This window comes from Chenopodium quinoa, unplaced genomic scaffold, assembly GCF_001683475.1.
Source record: "Chenopodium quinoa cultivar QQ74 unplaced genomic scaffold, ASM168347v1, whole genome shotgun sequence".
Classification (NCBI taxonomy): Eukaryota; Viridiplantae; Streptophyta; class Magnoliopsida; order Caryophyllales; family Amaranthaceae; genus Chenopodium; species Chenopodium quinoa.
This window is the reverse complement of record NW_018744616.1, coordinates 3,003,893-3,030,275: the sequence shown is the minus strand read 5'-3', so window position 1 is coordinate 3,030,275 and position 26,383 is coordinate 3,003,893. Positions and strand designations below refer to the sequence as shown.

Here is a 26,383-nt window from a genome sequence, read left to right as displayed (position 1 = left end):
TGTGTATTTCAAATTTCAAATTTTGCAAAAGGTGAATTTCAAATACAAAATAGGTTTTAAATTTCACTTAAAATTTCAAAACAAGTGGAATACAAGACCCATATTATTTAACCAATTGCAAGTTGCCAACATACATCCCACGTATGTGTAGCCTTTTCGCAAAACAATTTATGAAATTATTAAACCAAACAAAGCTATATTAGCATGCAACTCGCACTTGAGCACTACATTCTCATCGAATTATAAGATATTTGACATGTATTGCTAAAAAAGAGTGCAACTGCAGATAAATTATTAGAAGGATAACTGAATCATTACATTATTAGGGGATTATACAAAAATTTATTAGTTAAATATAAATAATGTAAAATAAAAAGAAAAACTAGTGATACAAATGCTAATTGTACAAAATTGCAGTATCAGGCTATCAGCTAGTGCTCCCAGACTGTTCTCCAGAAAATGCACTGCCATACGAAGTTGATCCTGTTTGTGAAGCTGATCCTCCATGAGCTTTCTGCAGTTGGCGCAATCTGAAGGCATCTTTGGGAAGAGGTGCGCTCTGCATTGAAGCAGTTTCATCATCATCTTGTCCTGCAAAAAGAAATCAACCATATATAATGATCCCGAGCAAGTTAATACGTATAAAGCTTCACAAGTATCACAACGATCAGCTTGATGAGTGCTACACTAATACTCAGTATGGTATTCACACTATACCAACCACAGCCATTCACATAATCCAGCCAGCAAACTCCAGGTATCAAAATAACCAAAAATCAGTTCTATAGGAGCTTTTAAACCTGTGACTCGCAAGCAACTAATGAGACCATCAATATAAGGAAACCAACTAAATTTGGATACATAAGAGTATAAGACTAGGTTTCAAATTTAAAGACATCTGAGAAACCTGTATCAGCAGTTTCTTCATCAAAACTCAAAACTGTAGATACAGACCTATGTTTAGTTTCAGCAAGGTACAGTATCTAATTCAATGCATTTGAATTTTGAGTACATTGACTCAGTTTGATTGACTTGGTCTGTTTCTAGTAATCAGTTCATGATATATCATATCAACTTCTAGTTCAACTTATCAACGAAATAAGAAATAGTTGTGGTTGTTTTACGTTATCTCATAAGAGTACAGATATGCTTTGAAATGGAATGAAGAGCTTTGTACCATGGGAAACATATTGAACAAAACGAAAAACAATAAGAAAAAAATGCATTGCAGGCAAAACTAGCAGAAAAATCAATTAATGTGAAACTAAGACTCCCTCCTATGGAGCAGCAAGCATTGTAAATTTTCATTTCCGAGGTACCTATCATCCACTAAAATAATAAGATTACTTAGTTCATTGTTAAATAGACCATTCTATAGGCTTAAAAAATTCTTAATACTCACATCTATCATCCTCAATAAACACAACTTTTGTCCTTCATTAAAAGTAAGACATCTGGATTTCATATACTCTCCAATTTTGAAAGTTTTAACTCAGTTTCCCATTTGGGGTGATTCAGAAAGCTTGACTTAGTTCCCTTTTACAACCCTACCAACACTATTTACTACTTCACAGTTTCTTACTTTATCCACCTTTCCCTTACACTAACCTTGTTTAAATTCATCTTACTTTAACCACCTTTCTCTTACACCCAAACAATAGCCTACAGTAGATGAATCAAACTTCTGAGAGTATGAATTTTGATGCCTTGTCTGTTGTGTCTTATAAGGCGGAACAAATGGCAATTGGCAGAGAGTTGCATATTCGAGAAAAGTAGACTTTGATTGATTTCAATGGTAAAATGTAATACTCCTTCCATCCCACAAAAAACTTACCCTTCTCTTGGGACACTGTTAAAAGAGTGCAAGTGAATATTAAATTAGGTAGTGGATAATCCTTCCATCCCATTATTAAGTGTCTGTTTTACTAATTGGGTGCCTTAAAATAAGTGCTTTGTCTCATGTATTCCTTAAATACCCTTTAAAATTGGGGCCCATATGAACATCACACATGCTTTTTCATTATTGTCTTTACTAGAATACTGTACTCTTTATAATTATTTCCAATGTACTTCACACAAGCTTTCTATACTTCCTTCATTTACATTACAACCCATGAAATATGAGAAACGAACACTTAAAGGGAAAGTAAACCATTACTATATTAAGTGGACCAAATTCAAGAGAGGAATGGGAAGCTTATTGAGGGACAAGAATTAAGAGAATGGGAAGTTTTTTTGTGGACTTCCATTTCCTTTTAATATTTCACATTTTATGCCAAAGAATGCATCATTTGTCTAAGGTCTAAGATAAGGTTCTAGGTCTCAGAAGCAACCTTTTAATACATTTCCAGTGAAGCTCATTCACATTGATACAACCACTATCCCATTAGTTTTTATTAAAATATATTTCCTGAAAGTTCTGAGGACTTAATTATCAGCTGCCCTGTGGTAAGCAACATGTCTTGATGATACAAGGAGTGAGCAATCATGCATGTTTAAGATGCTTGTAAAAATCTTCTAAGCCATGTCCATTCTTATAAATCTTGCATTTATTAGAACCACATTGATACAACCACTATCCCATTAATTTTTATTAGAATATATTTCCTGAAAGTTCTGGGGACTTAATTAGCAGCTGCCCTGTGGTAAGCAACATGTCTTGATGATACAAGGAATGAGCAATCACGCATGTTTAAGATGCTTGTAAAAATGTTCTAAGCCATGTCCATTCTTATAAATTTTGCATTTATTAGAACCACATTGATACAACCACTATCCCATTAATTTTTATTACTAGTAGAATATATTTCCTGAAAGTTCTGGGGACTTAATTATCAGCTGCCCTGTGGTAAGCAACATGTCTTGATGATACAAGGAATGAGCAATCATGCATGTTTAAGATGCTTGTAAAAATCTTCTAAGCCATGTCCATCCATATAAATCTAGCATTTTACACAAATATAGTGAGGCATCTTAGCAAACATCCATTTCACACAGAGACATAGTTGAGCATCATAGCAATCATGCATTTTACACAGACATAGTGAAGCAACAAAATTATAAAACATACTCTCTGCATCTTTCCTCTTTCCAGGTTGTCTATCTCTTGCCATTCTCACAGATGAACCACTTGGAGCTGGACGGGCTTTGTGTGTACCAGATGGCTCGCTCATACCAGAAGCAGCTACTGCAGGTACTTGACCTGCTGAGGGCACATGCTTCGACGCCTGTCCGGTTACAGGGTTACTTTGCAAACATATTGACAGCACGAAATCTACATCTGGTGCAGGACCTGACATTTCAAAAATTAAACTTTAGTTGTGGGGTAGACTACAGATTAAGAGGCAATGAGAAAACAGCAACTAGTAATTCGAAAGGAACCACAAATTGGCAGAATGCTGAAACTGGCAAGCACAAAATGTTAGATGTAAACAGAAAGCATCAAATCCAGTAAAGAGAAATCCCCCATTCCACAAGTTTTCTTTAACCAGAACAACCAGGGTCAACAACTTGACAACTAATAACAGGTCAGGTAAGAAAGGAAACTCATAAATATAATCCTCAGATTCAGTTTCTTACTTTTGATCCACCCTCCCACGATTCCCAACCTCATTAAAATTAAAAAAAATAAATAAATAAAATAATAAATAAAAAAAAAATTGAACACATGCTATAGTTTGCTCTTCCATATTTTCCTCAACTAGTTACACACTTACACTACGGCTTTCAAATTCATGAAAATAATCTTCAAACCCAGAATTCTATATTGATGATACGATCTTGATTCCACGGAGCAATTAGGTTGTAAAAACTTTTTTATCAATTTTTTTCATATTGACCATGCCCAAGATTTTACTTTTTTCACTTTCATTTTCAAGCTCTTTACATCATTATATATATCCAGCCATAAAGATGCATATCCATTAAGCTTATTGACTATGATCATAAAAGACTTCTCATCTATATAGCCTTTCACTACAAATCCTATTACACCTTGTCATCCATTCCTAAAAAGCATTAGGATCAAATTACTTACCTAGTTTTGGAGGCTCTAATTTAACATTTTTAATGCACGCATTTCTTCCTTTCCCACACTCATCTTCCAAAGAACTAGAAGTTCAACTTATAATAACCTCAAATTCTTCCTTGTTTTTAAATCCCACATGCTTCTATGCCTCTTAACTACAACGTCAATTCCAATGGTTGTGAGTTTGTGAATAGTGGTTGATTTCTTAAATATATCACTTATCTAATAAGATTATTAAGACATCTTCCCTGATTAAAAGACGTGTTTAATTGAAAATTATCCCCATGCATTCGGCACTTTGTGGTCCAAAGTGAAAGTACAAAATAACAGACTGGGGATTCTTTGTTTTTGAAGCCGAGGATTAAGAACTGCGTAATGATTCAAAACCCTCAATTAACCAACACTTGTGCAAATGAAGCTATTGAAAAGTTGAAGACTTACATTATAACTCGTGTTAAAATTCAAGAAAGTTTTAAAGGAGTGGTTAAAACGTTGGAGTAAAAAACACATAAAGGTTTGAGAAAACATTAGTAAAGGAAATCAATACAGTTCACAAAATAGTAGTGGGATAAAATAATAAAATAAAATAAGATAATAAATATAGCAAGTATGTATATAATAACAACATGTTGACATGAAAATTTCTCCCTCAACACCGCCCTATCCAACACCATATTTTCCTCAATACCTAAAGCACTCATGTCACTCCCAATCACCCTCTTTCAAGTTTTATTAGGTCTTTCCCCACCGCTCGCGATCGTAACACTTTGCAATTCTTCAAGCCTCCTTAGTCCTTACCGCACAACACTTGGTCTGCTTCTTACATGGCTAGACTATCTTAAACCATCTTAAGCGATTATCCCTCATCTTGTACTCAATCGATGTAACCCCCTACTTTCTTCCTAATTATCTCATTCCCCAACCGATTTTAAGGCAAATGAAAAGAATCTCAAAACAAGTTTCAACTTCAAAGGATCGTTTAGTAAGTGAAAGAGTGAGATACTTGGCTAAAATTCTACTTTACATTACCCTTTAAGCATAACACTCAAAATAAAGAAGTGAAAATTTTAATAATTATAAGATAAGAGCTCTAATATATACTTGAAGAAAGAATAAGAATTTGTATTTCTTCCCAAAATGGATTTTACAAAAAAGTCCAAAGGAAAAAGAAAAAAAAAATTGAACACTATAGATGTTGCTGAAATTGTATTCATGACTTACTATGGCCGAATAATACATTTGTAGAAAAATTTGAGGAAAATTATACATTCTCGTGACTTCCTTGTGTTCACAACTTCACATGTTTTGATTCTGAAAACCCAGTTAAAATGTTGCTTCTCACTAGAATTTTGGCTGATAATATATGGGTGGATGGGCACTCCACCACATGTTTTTAAAGCAGTAATTTTCTCTAAATGGCTAGTTATCAAACTCTGCTTTTGGTTAACAGTAATGGCTGATTTGTAAATGCTGATCAGTCAGAAACAATTCAGTACAAAAATGAGTAAGGATGTTAGACAAAAATTACTAGTGCCATTTCTTGATACAAGCAACACATAAAAAGGCTCAAGGCGATGGGGATTTACCTATGCCTTAGGCTACCACATTGAAGTGAGACAAATTTAATATAAGGTGAGAAAATTTCGAAAAAAAAGCCGAGTGCACCTCACCAAAATCACCTCACCTGGTCCAGTAAATGTAAATAGACCATGTCACTTTGTGCCTAAGGCACACCTATACACCAATACTTAGCCAAAAATAAACTACAAAACAAAATTTACAAAATCCCTCTTTTTTCAAGCATAGGGTTCTAGTACATTTTAAAAATAAATTACAAAACAAAATTTATAAATTCTTCTTTCGTCAAGCATAGGGTTCTAGTACATTTTAGCAATATCTTTTTTAATAACAGGTATTAAAAAAATTTAAAGGAAAAAATTTACTATTAAGATCAAATCATCATTAAAAAAAGGTTAAAAAGAACATAGAAAAAAAATCTTTTAACATTAATCTCATTGATCTCGTAAGTGTGATACCAAATCCCATATTGCACCGCATAAAGTGTAAAAAATTAGAGGATAAAACTTTTATGTACCTATCACTAGCAAAACAATTAAAAAATTGAAGCACTTGAATTAAGTTCAATTATCACCTTCTATGGCAGGAAGATTTGCTATAAATGCTACAAGTGCAGGAGGAGCTGCTTTTAGAATCCCATCAAATGTTGACATGGTAGTAGAGACAGTGGGAAGACCCCCTATTATTTCACTTGGAGGAGTTGTAGACCCTGCAGTTAATGATCAAGTTTTCAACATCCAGAAATGGTACGAGTAAAAACACAAATTAAGTGTTCGGGTAAACATGAAGTTATCATTAATTTTGCAAAAGTTGAAACTATGTTAACTCCTAAAGTGTGACGCAGTGAAAAATTCATAACTTGAATACTTTGATCATCATCTGTAATAAACTTAATTTCTTTGAGAAGCTTGATTCTTATAAATTTGTGCCTAATGCTAAAAGTGAATATTCTAGTATCAAATTAAAGGAGACTCCCGTAAAATTTCATCCCCTAAAATATCTAAATATCCGAATACAAAAGAACCTCATTTGATGCTTGTCATTAAAATTTAATTTTATTAGGGTCATTTATGTGGACAATTTTAAAATCCCTGATAGATGTAATTATGTAGTATAAAATTATTGCACAGCAGGCTAAATTTCAAATGACATAGTATGAACTGATGATCCAGAATTCACAGACTCACAATTCATATAAGCTATGTTACTTGGACTCTTTATTTTTCCTCACATACCCGTGTTGGATCCTCGACATTCGAACATGGGTATGACACTTGGACACTTCACTTTTAGTTCAAAACCATGGAGTTTTTTACAAAATAGCCGAGTCAGACGCTTGGACACACACCCATATCAGACATGGGTAACCAAGTCCAAGTAACAATAGCATATAAGAGTATATCATACTCTAATTCAGAGGCATATATAAATATATATACAGGATTCTGTTTCATTGCATTAGCCACTTATTCCAGCTTTCTAATCTCACATATTTTCACATCTAGTTTAATATTTGCAGTAGACACATGTAGGGACTAGGGAATATGAATAGCTACATAAATTTTACAATAAGTCTATAAAACCTCTTTACTTTTATGATATAAGTAAATCACACAACATATTGAGCAAGGCATTCCCAGGGGGGCTGCACCTTCTAAGCCATTTGTATTTCTTGAGAGTAGCTAACCCTCAGCATATGCTCAAAATTGAGATTTTCATGGATTAGGCGCTTTTATGGACATAGTAAGCAAATCCAACATAAAGGTTCTACTCTAACTTTGAACTTTGGTTGTACAAATCCAACATATAGCATATATATTGTTTGCAACAAGTTGCAAGGCATGTCAAGTTGTCACAGTTGTAGGTTCTGATTACAGAGCATAAAATGTACTGGCAAGATTACACATAGATTCAACATCATGACATTTTGTGCAAAACAGTTGCACACAAAATATAATCGTTGCAAAGTTTGGTTCCAAACCTTGTTTCTGCCCAGGCTCATATATCATCATCTGGGTAATATCAGGATAAATCACTTTGGACGATTGGTCCAACATAGGAGTAACTCCTGAAGTACTCTTCTCTTCACCTTAAGTAGCACAAGTAACCCCATCAACATTTAATAAAATGTGGAAAATCTATCACAATCAACACAGTGTTTAGAAATTCAGTACCTGTAGTAGTACCTCCATTTGGCACGTTAGATTTTTCCGCTTTTCTGTTCATGTTCATGGTGAGCCACTGGATGTTTAAACAAAATGATGCGTTTAGTATTCTTGAAACATTTAGTAATCAAAACATACTAAATTTCTTATAGCTCAAGAATTTGTTGTGCTCTAGTATTTGTTACACATATTTAGTGATACCAGATGTCTGTAATGCCATAAAACCCTATCCAGTATGCAAGGAAAAAGAAGGGAATAAAATATTTATGGTTGACATCACAGCAGTAGGGTTACATTATTTGTGGACAGTGGTACAACCGTATACGATGCATGCATTATAAGAAATTGACTGGGCATAGAGCCTACAAATCATTTTTCCATTCTTTCGAGCTATATCTGTCATTTTACACGCGTACTCCTGATTGTGATACAACCACATTGCATGATCTAGATCATGGACATTAATCCTATAAATCCTTTTTAAATTTTTAAACATACTCACCAAAAAAACTCAAAAGACCTCCTAACTTTGTTACAATCGGTTACTATACTCTTTGGAATTAAACAGAAGCAACAAGAAAAAATTTCATACATTAGTTGATAGAACCTCAAAACAATTATAGATTGACACCTGTCCTATTTCTATTAATATATTATTATCCACCATACAACTAGTTCTGAACCAGGGTTCTTCAGAAATTGGGTTCTCTAACAATTCTTGATTATTAGGAAACAGTGTGCCGCACAAGTAACCAGGAAAATAACAAACACATTCCACACAATTTTCTCTCTACAACATCAAATTATCAATAATCATTTTAACAAAATGACATCAACATTTAAACAAATAAAAGATTACATTAGGCACTAGTACAGGATATGGGAACAAAAAGTAAAGGTACATCTGATTTTAGTTCCTCTATCATCACAAATGCAGGAATTTGATAAGAAAAATGTAAAGGTAACTTGCAAATCAGATAATCTGATTTCGGTTGCTCTATCATCACAAATTTTGTCTCTTTTTCTATTTTTATGTTTTGGAAAGACAGAAAGACAAGAATTAAAACACACCGCTTGCCGTGCTAAATTATCCAAATCTTTAGATGAACATGGCCAAAGATCCATAAAACTGTATCGTGAAATTACTTCCTGTAGTGAACCCTCCAAATGTAAAGGTAACTTGCAAATCAGATAATCTGATTTCGGTTGCTCTATCATCACAAATTTTGTCTCTTTTTCTATTTTTATGTTTTGGAAAGAAAGAAAGACGAGAATTAAAACACACCGCTTGCCGTGCTAAATTATCCAAATCTTTAGATGAACATGGCCAAAGATCCATAAAACTGTATCGTGAAATTACTTCCTGTAGTGAACCCTCCTGTGCTACACCTCCATCATCACTGGTCCTCCAAAGAGCCTCTTTCCTTCTTTGCTCAACCTAACAACAAACATCAGACACTATCAGAAACTCCTATACGAACCTTTACCATGTATAAAAATACGGACATCAAATCACACAATGACCAACTACATACTTATTTCAGTGCCACTCAGGTTAATATAAAATTTGGATACAAGGCTAAAAATATTCAATTCACTATTAGTCATACAAGTTTTAGTACTGTTTCTCTGCAATTTGCATACAGTAAAAATAACGTAAGACCCATTCTTCATCTTCAGGTTTGACAGAACAATTACAGACATGTATTTTCAATATTTGTTGGATAAGTTACAAAAAAAAAAAAAAAAAAAAAAAAAAAAAAAAAAAAAAAAAACTAGGTCCCTGAAGGCCAAACTCCATGCTCTGTTGAAAAGAGAAATTCCAATTATCAGTCACTGTTCTCATTATATGTGGTACAAATAAATCAGAGGAAAAAATCCTAAGAGACTTATTAAGCAGCAGTAAGCACATCAAAAGGCCACTGAAAATGAAGAGCTATATGAAATTAAGAATCAAATAACAATCTTTACTACCTTAAGCATACTAGCCAGGTCTCCATATGTTTGCTCAAATTGTGCAAACCGCTTCCAAACCTGTGGATTATAATTGCTAGAATAAAACACTCTTTTTACTAAGTAACCAAAGATTAAAATATAAAAGATAATATGCAGTGAGAGGATCAATTAAGAAACTGGACATTAACTTATTGCATTTAAATTTTAAGGTAAAAAGGACCAGACCCAAATCCTTAACATTTTAACAAGTCTTTTATGTATCCAATTTATACAAGATCTCCCACAGTACCTTCCACTAATGAATATTCTGAATATTGACCTCAACCTCAAGGCTATACTTCCTCCATTGTATACTAGTCGTTACCTTTCCTAATTTTAGATGTATTACTATAATTGCTAGTTGACGAGGACCAAGAGGTTTCTTCCCTGGTTTATTCTTGCCATCGTCAAAATTTGGAATTGCTATTTGAGGTTTACTTCCTTATGTCACTCATAGAGTCATAGGAAGTGATTAGGTAATAACTAGTCCTTTTTTTTTTATTTTAAGTGATTTTATCCTCTACTTATACAATTTTAGTCCCGTTTACATTTTAGTGGTTTTTATTCATTTTTATTCCTTATTTAGTAATTCATTTACAGTTTCTTGATTTTTATACTTTGTTGATTTAGTTTAGTTCTCTTAATTTATTTCGACTTTTATTTAATCACTTTCCCTTGTCACAACTACAACAACACTCTCCCTTGTCTCACCACGGCCACCTTCCAAACAACAACTCCATGCAGCAGCACCCCCTCACAAACACAACATCAGCCTGCAGCCTCACGCACTAAGAACAATGCCATTCTCAGGCCTCAGCACAACGCAGCATCAAACACCAACTTTCGTCCCTGCACAATCAACACCCCTAAGATCATTACAACCCCACCAATTACATTGGTCCCATGCAAACCAAGAAAACAGAGCAATTCTCGAGTTCGAACGAGCCACAATCAAGAGGCGTTCGGCGAACCTAAAGGTGTTTGGTTCGTTCAAACCTTTTAAGACAAGCCATATACGGAATTAAAGAATGTTTGACAGATGTGATCTGATTGGTGGGTCTCTTTGATTTCGGACCGCATTGATGATGATAGACGAAGTAACAGCCAAGATTGATTAACGATGATGGGCAGCAAAGAAAATCTCATGGAATAGCCAACAAAAAAGGGAGGGGGATTTCTAACTTTTGGGGGTTTTATTTTTATTTTTATTTTTCCTTTCTCTTCAGTTTTCTTTTTGTTTTTATTACTCCTCTATTTTTTAAAGTGCCTCACTTACACTATTCAAATACACCAATGTTTGTTCTTTATACATAAAATCTAACATAGTTATAGAGGTAATTGCTACCTAGCTTACCTAAAATGTTTGTGATTCATTGTAGTTTAACAACATCCCCAAATTTTGTTTGGTAGCTAGTAGTTGGTTTATTGATATTTTCAACTCCTATTTAGTTGACTCAAATAAATTTTATTAGTCCTTGAGGACTGAGGATAATGACCATTGCCACATTACTTGTTTAATGATCCAAACAATGCGAAATTTCCTTTGTCATAACCACCAACACCCCTATTACTTTGAGAAGAAAGAAGAGTAAAATATAGTAAAAAAAAACCGTTAATGTTAGAGTAGCTATATATACTTACAAGTAAAAGGTGGAAGATGGTATATTAAGTGGGAAAACATGAATTGAATTTCACAATGCTTATTACAGAGAAGTATATCCCCTTATTAGGACAACTATAAATCTGATATTGGGATTCTTTAGCGACTATGGGTGACCATTATATTGAAATAGTTGGGACAGCAACGGTCTCACTTGAAGCATAGGAAGGTTAAGAAAAGATCATAACTACTAAATAGCCACAATCCACTCCCCCCCCCCCCAACACAAGGACATTCTGTAAGCTTTATCAAGAAACTAAATTAGATGTGATTGCTTTCAGAGCAATCTGGAGAATGAGTTTGCACCTCAACAGATTCTTCAGGTGGAAGTGAGTTGAGTGCACGTTCAAACAAAGCTCGGATGTTTCTATCATCATTCAAGCGTGACAAAAAATCTGCATATCTGCAATATATAATAAATATGGAAAAAAAAAATAATAATAAAATAAAATAAAACAGAAAGATGTGTTGGTGATAGTGTTATATATATATACACACACTCACACACACACACATATATATGTTATCATGAGTCACATTGAAAACAAAGAAAAAGGATTGTATGTTGAATAAATTTTTTGATGGTCTTTTCACAATAACTTGTTCATTGACACTTGAGCTTTTATTTATTACTAGGGTGGCTTATGCGCGCGATGCGCGAGTCATAGGTAGCAATATTCGGGAAGCTCTTTCGGTTTGGCCTTACATCACAACTTTAGTTATTAGTAGCAAGAGAGAAAATAGGTAAACAAGTATTTTTCAGGGGTATAAATGTCCGCACACTATTCATAAGAGTTTTAAAAAGTAGTTAATTAACATCAATGGGGGCAATTAAGTAAATAAACATTTTAGACGGTATAATTGTCCAAGCACTATTAATAAGAGTTATCTCATGCTTTTTAAAAAGTAGGGATGTATATTGAAGATAACACAATCTCATTTAGTCATATTTTCGAAAACTGTTAAACCACAATGAACATCACAGAATGCCCAAAAAAGTGTGCTTCCATAAATGTGTCAGACCTTTGTTGGCCAAACATAAAAATTTAACCATTGATTTATAGAGAAAAATACAATAACGTTACTGATCAATCATTATCTAAAAGTATTTTTCACGTCCTTTGATAATTCAATAATAAGGAGATTTGGGAGAAAATGTAATTAGGAAAATTGCAAATATTTGCAATGGCAGAAATTTAGCATGGAACCAGTTAACATGTTTTAACAAGGCAAATCACACCTGAACTTAATATATAGTTTGAGCATCCTATAAAATGGTAGTCAATGCCTTGGACAGCATGAAAAACCTTGTTTTCTAGGAGATAAAGACTTGAAATGCTCAAATAACAATTTACACAAATGGGTATTCAAGGCATTTTGTTATATATCCACCAAAATCTAGTTCAAAATGTGTCTGGTATGGAAAGTAATGTATTTGTTACTAACAATTCATGGAAATAGTGGTCAAGGATATTTTTTCCTCATCAACCATAAAAAGTCAACTGGAGTTATTTACATGGAAAACAGAGAATATATATAAATACTCACTCAAGGATGTATCCAGGCTCGTGCATGAAACGTTTTAATCCTGCTTCAAATATATTATGAGCAACCTGTATGAAGAGACAACACAAAAAATCAAACAGCAGAAAAATAACAGCAACAACTATTGAACAAGAATAAGAAAGACATGGCCTAATAATAGCAATAATGAACAGTACAGTGAGTATACAACAAAAACTGGAATTCATTTTTCTGGATCTCCCGGCCATTTGAATGCAGATAGCAGGTATTGGTTTCAATACAACAAAAACCAGGTAATATTGGATAATTTATGAATGAGAGCTTATTTCTAATAAGAACATTAAGACAACATAGTGGGCTAATTTTGTGGGTCAAAGAGAGTATGTTAAGTTTTTCTTTTTTTTTTTTTTTTTGGGGGGGGGGGGGTATTTAAGTAAGTAATTTACTTCTTTATATTAGAAATTTACACCGGCATCATATAAGTTCAAGCCCCCGTGTTGGGGCAAAATAGTAGGTTTACATATGTTACACCCAATAGCAAGGGTATGTAATTCATAAAACCGCATTTCTTGTTCTATCGTAGTAATCATACAAATGATCTTAATTAATATTTGATAAGAAATTGGGGAATAGATTATAGAGCATTGAACTACCTTCGGATCCTTGTCAAGACAAAAAGACATCATTGCATATGCAACATATACATGATAAGTGCACTTAGGTGACTTGCGGGCATCCAGAAAATACTTGCGGGCAGCTTCAACTCCTTCACTTCTTCTAAGAAATCTAATAAACTGGAGCATCAAACATCACAAAGCAAAAGTTAGAGACTGAAATGACGAAATTACATGTGTATTCTACCAAAGGAAAGCGCTTATCAACATGGTATAGATTCAGTATTGGAGATGTGATGCTGTAAAACGGAGTAAACATCATCAAATACAGGTCACCCGAAGACAAAGACCAAAATCCATGATTATTAATCTCTTTCCTCAATTCCTTTAAAAGTTCAATAAAAAAACTTGTTATAATTCTAGTGATCAAATACCAGAAACCATCTTCAGAGAATCCTGATCACTGGTAGTCATCAACTTTGAATAAACAAGAATAGCCAACAGAACTTTGGCAAATCAACTATGTAAACTGCAGAATCACAAGAGTTCACACAGATAAGGTCTCCAGGGAAGAAATATCGCTGCACATGCATGTGACAACTCTTTCAACAAGAGCCAGCTGAGAACATTATTGCATGAATTTTTTATTTATTCTTGCCAAAAAGCACACCAGGTCAGACCAAAACTTCTTATTTCCGTTTAATTTCTAAGGAAAATTTTATTTTATGTGTCACTAATATATATATATATATGTCATTTTGAAAATTCACATTAAAACCTAACAAGATCCTGCTAGATTTTTTTTCCTTATACAACAACAACAAAGCCTAGTCCCAAAATGATTCAGCTAACATGAATCGTCATAAGGAATCGTACGATATAAAGAAAAGGGACATAACAAGACAGCCAGTTAGAAGAGTTTGAAAAAAGGTGAGTAATAAAATGAGAAAAAGAAAGAGCATCCAAAAGGGAGTTTTAAAAGAGAACCAACTAACCAAGAATAAAATTCAAGAAAGTTTTGGAGGGGTTCAAACGTTGGAGTAAAAAAATCATACAGGTTTGAGAAAACTATAGCAAAGGAAATCAATACAGTTCATAAAACACAAAGATAAAATTATTAAAAGTTTAAAAATATAATCAAAGTTTAAATGTCAGATCAGACTAGACAAAAAAGAGTCAAACCAGACAAAAAGCTTAAGGCTATGTTTGGATAACAAAAAATGGAAGAAAGGAAGGGAAGGGAAAGGGAGGGAGACAGGGTTTCCTTGTTTGGATAATATGTTGGGGGAGGGAAGGGGAGGGGGAGGGAGGGATCCATTTTCCCTCCTCCTTTAATAAAGACCATCCCTTCAAAATTGGAGAGATTTGGAGGGAAAATGGAGCTCATCATTTCCTCCACTTTCCCTTCCTTCCCCTTCCTCCTATTTCCCTCCCTTCCATTTCCCTTCTAATTTGTTATCTAAACATAGCATAAGTCTTATATTATTGTGACATCATCAGCAGTTTCCTCATTTGCATGAACAGGCAGGAGAAACTATTTCATGGTTACAAATATCAATCTCAGAAAGATGTCATACTCTTGAAGGTTATAAAGCAAAGACTGATAAGAGGCTCAACAACAAATGTCAGAAAAGGACAGGTAACATGAGATGTTCAATTATGTCCATCTCAATTACAGTATGGCAATTCATCGGTTGAGCTTGTTAAGTGCAATAGAATGATAAGCTGATACAATATGTATTCATATATGCGGTGTAGTATGCACAAAACAAATTGAAACCAATAAATTGGGTTAAGACTTGAGCTTAACTGCTTAAATCCATAAAGTCAATATGGCGAGTATCCTTAATCTTAAAGCCTGATAATCAGCTTGCATAATCTCAAACAACTTTCTTAAAAGGGAGATTATGACAAGACCTTTATATTCATATTATAAATAGCTAATTGAATGCTCTTTGCTCAGGAAAAACTGCTCTAAGACAACTTTGATTATTAGAAAAGTCCTTATAAATTTCTACCACACATTACTTGTATATGTGAAAGGGCTGTTGCATTCACACCATCGCCCAGCAGGCTCTCATAAATCTTCTTTGCAGGCTGCATCGAGTAAGAAAAGTTATTATTAGATAAACGATTCATATAAATGATCAAATAGATAAAGCAAGAGAAGTTCACCTGGACCGCTCCACGGGATTCTTCCAGCTCAGCATAAGCATACTTCAGCATCTCAGAACCTGCTTGAGGAAGAAAATAAGAAGCTTCAGAAAGCCCACAAGGAAAGGCAGAGACACTTTCATTTCATGAAGAAAGCATAGACTGCCTATGAATTAAAACATGACAAGAAGCTATGAAAAGTCAAAAGCAAGAAAATCACCTGGAAGAGCCTTCAGAGCTCTCTGATAAACTTTGATAGCAGAATCTACAGAACCACTTTTAGCATGCCATGAAGCATAGTCATACCATATATCAGGATAATGATATAAATACATCAGACACTGGAATCATTCAAAAAGCAAGGGAAAGTTAAAAAGTGACAATAGGACAGTAAGAGCACAAATTTCAAACAAAAACCATGAGAAACAAAATTAGAAGCAGCAGAAAGGAACCACTAGCTTAGCAGATGTATGATCATTTAGATGAACACAGAGTTGCAAGGTTTTCAATATTAGCTGCCTCATAGTAACGTTATAAAGTTAGTCAAGAAATTACTTCTGGCTCAAAAGCAAAGGTAATACTGCAGATAGTACAGGCACAATTTTGAGGTACATGCAAATGATGTCTGCCACTTAGCACTCTTCAAATTCAGTAAGGGAAACAATCATCCAAGTTAGCTTGAACTTTATTTGGGTAAGCAAGCCTCAAAATCAGGTAACTATACACTTTTGTTTTTCTTTTCCTTTTTGCTTCAAGCCTTATTTTCTCTTCAGAGCGCATGAAGTTGGTGTTTTTTTTTTTTTTTTTTTTTTTGAAAGATAAAAAGCAATTCAATTAAATTAAGTCCAGCACATGAAGTAATTTAATTTAAGAAAAGAGACAATCATCACTTAAGTATGCTAAATTCTACAGAATAGCTAATGATACTAAAGCAACTTGCATGTTGAAACTAGCCCACCACTTTATATATGTAAATAAATGAAAAAGAGAAGGAAAAAAAAAAAAATCGGAAACTAAGTTCACAGACTCTTCAATTCACCTCAAGTATCCGTATCGGATCTTTGACACTCGGACATGGGTGGATGCTTAGACACTTCATTTTAGTTCAAAATCATGAAAACTTTTAACAAAATAGCCGAGTCGGACACTTGGACATGTAACCATGTCAGACATGGGTACCCGAGTCCAAGTAGCATAGATTGGAAACGCATTGAAAGGGGAAATAGATCACTAAAAGAAGAACATAACAACAGCATATCCAGTATACTTCTGCATAAATGCATACATCTATTACTCTACCTGTTCATAGGCAAAGACAAATCTTTTATTAGATGATACACTGTCAATCCTTTGAGGATTCCCCCTGCAAAGAAAACATTTTCAATAAGCACATAACTATAGCAGAATAAACAAAAGGATAGATGCGGAGGAAAGCATTGTGTTGGTTTGAAGCACGGAACCAACTTTTAAGCAGATATCATAAAGCAACTACAAGAATGAAACAGTACATACATCTAGTGTTATGTACGGATCTATAAAAAAAAATACTTGAATTACTTTAGTCTGATAAGGTTGTTACCATAGAAAAAAATCGCGCTCGCGGTCGCGTTCGCGGAAACGGACGCGTTGTTGCGGAACGGTCAATTAGAACAGATCGCGGATTTCGCAGCGTGATTTTTTCCAAAACTTCACATAAGTCTTTTTTTGAGCTTTTAAATACATTTTTATTTATTTAAACAATATTATTGCCAAAACTACTTTATATACAGCCCAATATATGAGATATGGCATTTATAAATTTATTTTACCATTATTTGAGCTTTATTTTTTGTTACACTCAAATAAAATAAAAGCTACAGTCAGCACAGGTAGTGTATACTTTGTAATACTCCAAAGTCCAAATAGAAAGAAAAGTCTAACCCTTCAAACCACAAATAAAACATTAAAATAAAAAATAAAAGAAAAAGAAAGAAAGAAAGAATTGAGAAAAGGCCACGTGATAAGAAAAGCTAAAAGGTAAAAAAGAGAAAACAAGCAAGGAAGCCAGCCGCATGCCCGCATCAGACAGGAGAGAGAAAATAGGACCTGCAAATTAGTTATCGCAGGGAAAGAATTTTGGCCGGAGTACAAACTGCTTTCAGCTCGCCTAATTCCCACGACTAAAAGCCCCAATACCTTTCTTCCTTTTATGGCTAGTCTATTTGTTAATCAATAGATTTAGGGTTTTATTTTCGAACCATAGATCTGGAAATTAGGCTGAATATGGATCGAGTTTCTACATTTAACGGCCGCTACAACTATAGAACGGTTATATAACGCCGTTCTACCGTTACGTAACAGCCGTCGCGCGAGTTGGGTGTGATTTTCAATGCGCCGTTATATAACGGCTTTTCGCGGAACGGTAAGTCCCAAACCCGTTACAAAGCGGCCGCAATAAAACGGAACGGCCGCTTTTTAATTTCATGGTTGTTACACAGCCATGAGGTTATGCGTTCAAACTCTGACCTAAACTTTTCACTTCCAATGTTATTGGGAAGCATAAACAGAAACGTAACTACGGTACTATTTTTTATCCACAGGGAGAAGGGTGAATTTGCTGGATCTTTGAAAAAGGAGAACCCACTGAAATAAAGCAACCAATAATATGTAATGCCATCAGATCAAAGTCCATGGCAAAGCAGGTCTAGGGCATAACCACAATTCTTCTGACTTACAAAAATGGAAATAGCCATATGAAGAATGCATAGTCATTTCAAGTAAGGCTGATAATAAGTTCCAAAGAAAAGAAGGTAAACGGTACCCCCTAAAATTTCTTATAGGTGAACACATCACAATCTTTTGTATTAAAATTGGGAAAAGGGGAATGATACACAATACTACATCGTATAAAGTACAAGTAAATAAACAAAATGTGAAAGGCTTACGGTACCAATACTTACTTTTCAAATGCTAAAAGTTTTTTCCATGTCATCCATTGTTGTTCTTCCTGTAAACATTCAAAGATAAATCAACCATGAGATATGAAGGCGTAAAGTGGGAAGGAAAGAGTTTTAACTACAAACGATGTATGACAATCCAGCAAGTGACTGGCTTAACATGCATTAGACATGAAGGCATGGCAAGAGGATGAGTTCTAACTAAAACAATGATTTATGACACTCTAACAAGTGAATGAATCAACATGATTAAGCACAATATCTTTGCATGGCCATAGCATATGCAAACAAAAGGCCCAAAATAGGCGTAAAGTGTGAAGGAATCAGTTCAATCAACAAATAATGTATAAAACTCTAACAAGTGACTGGCTTAACATGCATCAAACATGAAGGCATGTGAAGAGGATGAGTTCTAACTACAAATGATGTATGACACTCTAACAAGTGACTAAATCAACATGATTAACCACACTATCCTTGCATGGTCATAGCATATGCCAACAAAAGGGCCAAAATTTTGAAACAAACAAGATACAATCTTTAACCAAAACTAATACATATAAATTGCCTTGCAAGAACCAGTTGGTGGGACGGCCAGCATGTTCCAATCAATTTCATCAACATATTTCTTCCGCTCTCTATAGACAGCTCTTGCACTATTAAATTTTGGTTGAAACTCCGATATAAGTCCTTTAGCCTGCATAACAATTACCACATTTCTAATCATGATACATTACGGCTTCTCAAGTATTAAATATCAAAGTTTATGCTACCAAGGACCATTTTCTCCATAAAAGAAATTGATAGAATAATTAAAATTAAGTAGCCATCGCATACGCAGATAATTATAAAGCATCATGCATCAGCATTTTTCATTTCAAGACCAGCATTAGTGAGAATATGGAGCCCAGCTCATCCAGCAAGCCTATATGGCAACTGATCCAGCATACAAAGTATAAGCTAACCATGGTATACTATACATCTAGTCCTGACTAAAGAACTTTATAAACAAAAGCTCAAGTACTGCCATATACTCGAAATATGGAAGATGCTAAAGGGACTTAATTTGACTAGATACAATGATACATGCACCATTGCTATACAGAAGCCCAATATTAAATTGAAAATGATTGCCGATCATTGGTCCACTAGAATTACCTCATTCACAATATACCTATAAAAACCTCTAATTTTTCAAATAAGAATCATATAGTAAGAGCCAAGTCACTTTTCTCCTGTAAAAAAATTTGGTTACACATTTCAATACAGTTAAAAAATGTTAAGACACCTCACAAAATTGCGTTTATCTATCCATTCTCTTTCTAAATATTCACGCTGACTATAAAGTTTCTTTCTTGATCCAGGTTCCTCTCTAAGTTAAGTATTAATAGTCAGAGAGGGGATATTTCCTCAAAATCCTTTTAAGGGTAGCTCAAATTTGCTACTTGGTACAAATTTGGGCAATTGTGTAGCAAGCAAAAGAAAGTTCATATCTCATTCATCTATCCTATGTGCCCCCTTGTAGCATATTTCTTAAGAGACCTTCTTTCTCCACTAGCCTAAGAAAGGGAACTTATATGTTGGACAAGCTCATATCAAAACACAACTAGGAACAGGTAATGGAAGGTTTATGCTACAGCTTCAACTCTTAAGAAAGGCAGAAATTAATTCTTTAGAGATATTCATATTTAGGTAGCAAAAGAGATTGATACAAATAGACCAACATGGTCCAATCCAAAAAAGGTGAAATAAGAAAACGAGACAAAAATATAGGTCAAGTGGTCATTTCCATGGCTAAACCAAATGTAATAAGCCTGCATATAGCCTAGAGTCAACTCCACTTCCCTCAAGAAAATATCACTGATAATCAAAGGCAACAAGGAAGATATACATAGGACATGATATTTTATCATATCAAACAAAGCTCAGTAGTACAACTATCAATCATTCAATCCTCCTACTATACATAATGAAAAGGTTTAGAGGATTGCCCTAGAACAATTAGCCTCAGTTCTACTAAATAAGAAGCCCCTTAAGATGTAATGAACAAACCTAGGGGAGGGGCATCATGGAACTCTGATATTATTCTATTAGTAGTCATCAGATTTGATATGAAATTATGAACAGGGAGAGTAGGCATAGAGAAAAGGCATCCAGAATATTTGAGTTGTTATTTGCTAGATTTGCAAGAGGGTCAAGTCTTTTGAATACTTGTAATTATTATTTATCTTTTTGTATTTCAGGTTTGCTAATTAAAATCACCATTCTCATCTCTTAGAACCATGTGCAATATGCAGTTCATTACAGCAAGCTAAGGCACTAAAGCTTTGTTCTCTTTGCGTGAAATAAGCTGTTCTTGTCTGAATTTTCTAAAATTCTGGTGTGGTTTGAATTTTTCTGATGTGGGGTGGTCTGGTCTGAATTGACATGCAAAGATAGGATCTTGTTAGGTTCACTCAACATATATTTTTTAAATATCTAATATTTTTTATTTTTAAATACGAATATAAGATAGATGGCAATAAGGATAAATAAATAAGATCTAATCTGGTCCGAAATTTTCTGATCTTAAAAAGAATAAGCAATATGTAATAAGAATAAGGTGAAAAGAACAAAGCCTAAGAATACTTAATTTAGAGTTTCCTAGGAAATGGATCCCTAAGAATACTTATTTTAGAGTTTCCTATGAAATGGATCCCTAGCACTATGGGTAAAGAGGTAAGCTCGATTTTATAACACCCTCTGCATTACATCCACTTATAGTTCACTTAGTCAGAATAAAAAGCTACCCGAAGTAAACTCTATGACCTCAACTGTCACTAGAAAGTGAAACTCATTAGGACAAGCATCAAGCCCTACTTTCAAAATTGCACCTTGATATCTTGACAGCAGTTAGATGCAATTGCATTGAACCCATGCACAAGTGTGGCAGAACAAAGTCTGAGTGGTGATCTCCACATAATGTTTTCAGACTCACTTGAGCTTGAGTGAAAGGATAAGTAATAGACAAGTTGTCAATAAGACATGAAGACTAATTCTAGATGTTAACATGTTAGGTGATTATTTTATGCATTTTGGCCCATTGGGTATTTAACAAATTCGATAAAGAAAAAAACAAAAGAAATGAAAGTCCTTAAACTACATACATGAATATGTACATAATAACACCAAAGTAAGCTATATCATGCGCAGCAGGATTGATAACACACATAAATGTGTTAGACTCAGAATTACTATTAAGCAGCGGGTGTACAGGCTTTGACAAGGGAATCAAAACTTAGTAATTTGGCAAGAATGAGGAGAATGAAATTTTACCAAGAGAAACCATGCAGTAAGGATCCACACTAGTGGGTTGGTTGTCTATAAGCTACACAAAATTTAATTCAGTTACATATGCACTTGAATATGTTTAAATACTTGATGGGAACATTAAAAGCTCACAGGGAATAATAGGGAAATAGAAATAGATATTATTTGCTCCTAAGTAGGATTTGGGGGATTCTATATATTTTAATCAGTAAAAATCAGATAAGTACAGTAAAAATAATATTGGTTCATTTAAATATTGTGAAAAGAACCAGGCTCTCACATTGCATAACTCCAAAACTACAATAACAATTATCTAGAATCATGTTAAATGAGATGAGCTATATTGATAAATTTAATATGATAACTAGTCATCCCCATCATGCACAAAGAGTTCATGAGTCATAACTTCTTTAGTTATCTCCCAGTAAAGGAATTGGAAGCTAAAGAAATGGGCCTTTAAGTGCCTCAAGTGCCTTTGGGTGCCTCAACAACACCTCACAAATATTGATTTACATAACAGCATATGCTTCATGCTTAGAACAAGACGGCGCACAATGGAAAACATTATAAATATAATACAGAGTAACACTAAGGGAACTAAAATAAAGAGTAATGTAGTACATGTCCAAACACGGTACATTACAATACTTAAGATGGTACATTGAAAACAATGCTGAATAGAATAAGAACACACTTCTGCGCTTGCTTACATCTATATACTAAAAGAAGTAAAAAATTTCTTGAAAAACCACATAATAAAAGATCAAAATTACCAGTACGCGGCTGACAGAATTTTCAAAATTCTCATATTCCTTCCATAGTTGTTCAACATTGTGCGTTGGAGTGATAATAGCTTTTTGATATGCTTTGCGAACAGCAGTCATACGATGAGTCTCATCCTGTGCTGAACGAGCCTGCCAAAACACTGTTAGAATGCACATATATCATTGTAGAAGGTAATGTAAAGATAAGTGTGACTAACCGGTAAGGACTTCAAGAAGTTGATGTACTCTAACCATACAGGGCCCGATGCAACATCAGCTCCTGTTACAAAACTATGTATCATTAAAAGCATCAAGCATCTCTCAACTGTCACACCCTTCAATCAATTGCTATAATCAGGACCAATTCCACCTCCTTTTGCAGTATGACTATAAACTGCAAGCCTGTCCTTAATGGTTTATCCAAGCAGAAAAACCATAGATTTACGATAAAAACTTTGACCAACAGGGTGGCAACAAAATAGACTTCAAAAAGGCATTTGACCAATTCAGATCACAGGCATGAATTTGCAACCTGAAGCCCCAAAAATCGCATACACTAGCTAAGGCCACATAACAGATGTTAGTTTACAGAAATCAATGATGGCTATACCCTACTTGGTAAACACAACACTAAGGCAATTAAGTTCTTTTGCTCCATGCTCAAAACATCAAACATATAACTGTAGATGATGAGGATAATAACGAACCAACTCACCAACTGAAGGTTATATGAATTATATCCTTCTGTCAAACTAGATAATTAAACTACAGTGAATAACTGAACGAACAAGTGGGAAAAAGGTGGTGGCCATGAGAGTCATTGGAAAAAATTCAGTACGGAAACATCTTACTGAAAGTTCTTTATGTATGTTTGCGAAAAGAGTTAACTTACCGACACAATTCAGCATATAATCAAAGGCTTTCCTTGTTTCTTCCTGACCATCAAAGCCCTTCTTTTCATTAACCTTCTTTATAAAACGAATATAGCACCTCCTTTTAGAAGCAATATGGAGCACACAGTGAGACATGTATTAATAAACAAGAAAAGTACACTTAGAAGACATCAAAAGATACTCATATATCACAAACAACAACTCCAAATTAGAAGGCATGTACAAACCTAAGACCAGATTCACATAGCAAGTTATAATGTCAGATTATCCATAGTAAAGCCCAAAGGAAATAGAAGATCTCACTTACCAAAGAGGAACTTGAGGACAAATCATTAGACAACGGCTAAAGATTTGTTTTGTAGCATCATCATTATTGACGGCCATTTGTGCCTCCACATACTGCTTCCAAAACTTTGCCTGGACATCAATTTATTCAGTTTAGATCAATACTTCGTACATTAATTCATTCTTATTTAATCGCAACGTGTTCCTTTTAGGGATGTTGCAATTAATTTCAAAATTATATTATCCGGCCAATGATTTTCACTATCTCTCTCTCCTCGTCAAGTTTCCATCTATATTGTTTTGCTTTAACTTCCAACCATAATCACTACTTTCTAAACACTTTAACATCTTGGGGTTTGAAAATATATTAGCAAAATTATTACTACTTGCTTGTTTCACCTCACCCATTCCCATTAAAATCAAACAAAAAAAGTAAATCAAACCAATGTAGTTTTGAACCTAATAATGATTCCAGTTTATCATTACATGATTCAAATATTACCAAAACCCGAAATTTCATTACTTTGAACATAAAAATGATTTGTTCCTATATGACAAACTTAGCATAAGAAATTATTTATGAGCAGAAATTTAGATAGAGCGCACTTACAGCAGTAGGATATATGGCCAGAAGTTGTTCATAAATAGGAATTGCTTCAGTAATTGCCAGATGCTAATCACAAAAAAAAAAAAAAAAAAAAAAATTAAATAAATAAATACGAAAAATTGCAAGGAATTGAATAACAATAAATTAGAGTGAGAAAATCAAGTAGTAAAAATTACCAAAGCTTCGTTTGCCAAAATCTCAGCAGCTTCAACATAGTATTTATCATTATTATTGTCGAGATTATCGGCCATTAGTGGGTTAATTAAGGGGGTTTAATGGGTTCAACTAAACCCCCAAATCTGAAAATTTTATTCAATTTTTATTGGAAAGAGTTAAACAATGAAAGAATAAACGGAAACGAATGTGTAGTTAGTGAAGTAGCGAGTGATTGAGCTCGATTTCTCAAGAGTTCAAATATGCAAAAAATAATTTGGCATTTTTGGTTAACAATTGGGGATGCAGAGAGGGCATCTTGGCGCTTGAACTCGATTTTATAACTAACTAGTGTGTGGCTCCGGATTATTACTTTGAATCTTGTAATTGAATAGATATATTCATTATTTATTATTTATTTATTCATTATTTGTTTATTTTTAATAGTTTTGCATTAAATCTTTGAATAAATTATTTATTGAACAACTATTGATTATTTATATAAACATAATATTTGTATAAAATTTATAATGTAATGAAAATAAAAACATAAATAATATCAAAATAACATAATCTTTTTTTTTTTTTTAAGAATTATAGTTCTTAAAGGTTCAGATCTCCAATCCATATATATATATTTATGACTCAAAAATAAAAGCATGATTATTTTATGTAGATGAAATGGTAAGTCATCTAATGCGTATTTTTGCGGTTGTGAGTTCGAATCTCATGATAAGCATTTTTCAAATATGAATATGATGACGTGGCGATGTTGCCACGTGGCACATAAACATTTTTAGGAATGATAATTTTTATTAATATTTAATTTATAGTAAAATTCATGTAATATGGGGCCAATTGACCAGATTGGTAAATAAAAAAGACCTCTAGCGACAATTTGGTAAAAAAATTACTCCGGCGACAGTTTGGTAAAAAAAGCTAACAATATGCGACAATTTGGTAAAAATAATAAACTCCGACGACATTTAGACCAATAAATCTATTTTTTTCTCGACAAACTCTTTAAAAATCCTATTTTAATTTGTTTTTGTGTTCTTAAATTTATTTTTTCCTTTTAAAATTTTGAATTTACATGTCATCCCTTTTTATTTCCAACCCCTTTTTAAAAAAAATTCGTAAATAAGGGGTATGAAACTTGAGTGAAAATTGATACTTAATGTTTTTTTTCTTCAAATTGTTATTTCCGTAAAAAAGGGTTGGTAAAATAACAAGAAAAACGAACTATATTAAGCATTCGCGAGTAATTTATCGGAAATTTTTCTATTTTTTGGGTTAATTGTCGCCTGAGATTATTTTATTTACCAAATTGTCGCTTAAGGTTATTTTTTTTTTTTTACCAAATTGTCATCGGAGTAAGTTTTTTTATCAAATTGTCGCTAAGGGTCTTTTTTATTTACCAATCTGGTCAATTGGCCTATAATATGATAATAGCTTAGTGGCTAACATTTTAAATTTTAAACTTAAGGTCTTGATTTTTCAAATCTTATAAAACCATAATTTTAAACATAGAGTGAAATTGGATTTAAGTGAGGGTGTTTCCCTATAGCTTAAACATATGGAGTAAAAAAACAAGGAGTCGGAGAGTAGCACGTGGCCCCTTATCTTGTTTAAGAACGTCTTTTAACATATAGTATAGATAGATAGATAGATAGATAGATAGATAGATAGATAGATAGATAGATAGATAGATAGATAGAT

At 33.7% G+C, this 26,383-nt stretch overlaps 1 protein-coding gene across 4 annotated transcripts; it reads right to left on the bottom strand.

Annotated features, from left to right (window-relative positions):
* Positions 1-239: 239 nt before the first annotated feature.
* Positions 240-25,023, bottom strand: LOC110700054 (cleavage stimulation factor subunit 77-like). Of its 4 annotated transcripts, none has more exons than XM_021877553.1 (23): positions 24,688-25,023; positions 24,515-24,577; positions 23,927-24,036; positions 23,619-23,719; positions 22,945-23,006; positions 22,736-22,876; positions 19,222-19,350; positions 18,657-18,703; positions 17,017-17,080; positions 15,938-16,058; positions 15,739-15,797; positions 15,592-15,660; positions 13,603-13,743; positions 12,974-13,038; positions 11,732-11,828; positions 9,745-9,804; positions 9,082-9,208; positions 8,842-8,867; positions 7,780-7,846; positions 7,587-7,694; positions 6,180-6,314; positions 3,071-3,292; positions 241-591 (listed from the first exon to the last, which is right to left on the bottom strand). In XM_021877553.1, the coding sequence occupies exons 1-23, from the start codon at positions 24,760-24,762 to the stop codon at positions 428-430; spliced, it is 2,253 nt and encodes a 750-aa protein (XP_021733245.1). In that variant the 5' UTR covers positions 24,763-25,023; the 3' UTR covers positions 241-427. The 4 variants fall into 4 exon arrangements, with proteins under 4 accessions (XP_021733246.1, XP_021733245.1, XP_021733244.1 ...); XM_021877552.1 differs by having other exon boundaries at positions 8,842-8,930; positions 9,145-9,208; XM_021877551.1 differs by lacking the exon at positions 8,842-8,867 and having other exon boundaries at positions 428-591; positions 9,056-9,208.
* Positions 25,024-26,383: the final 1,360 nt, after the last annotated feature.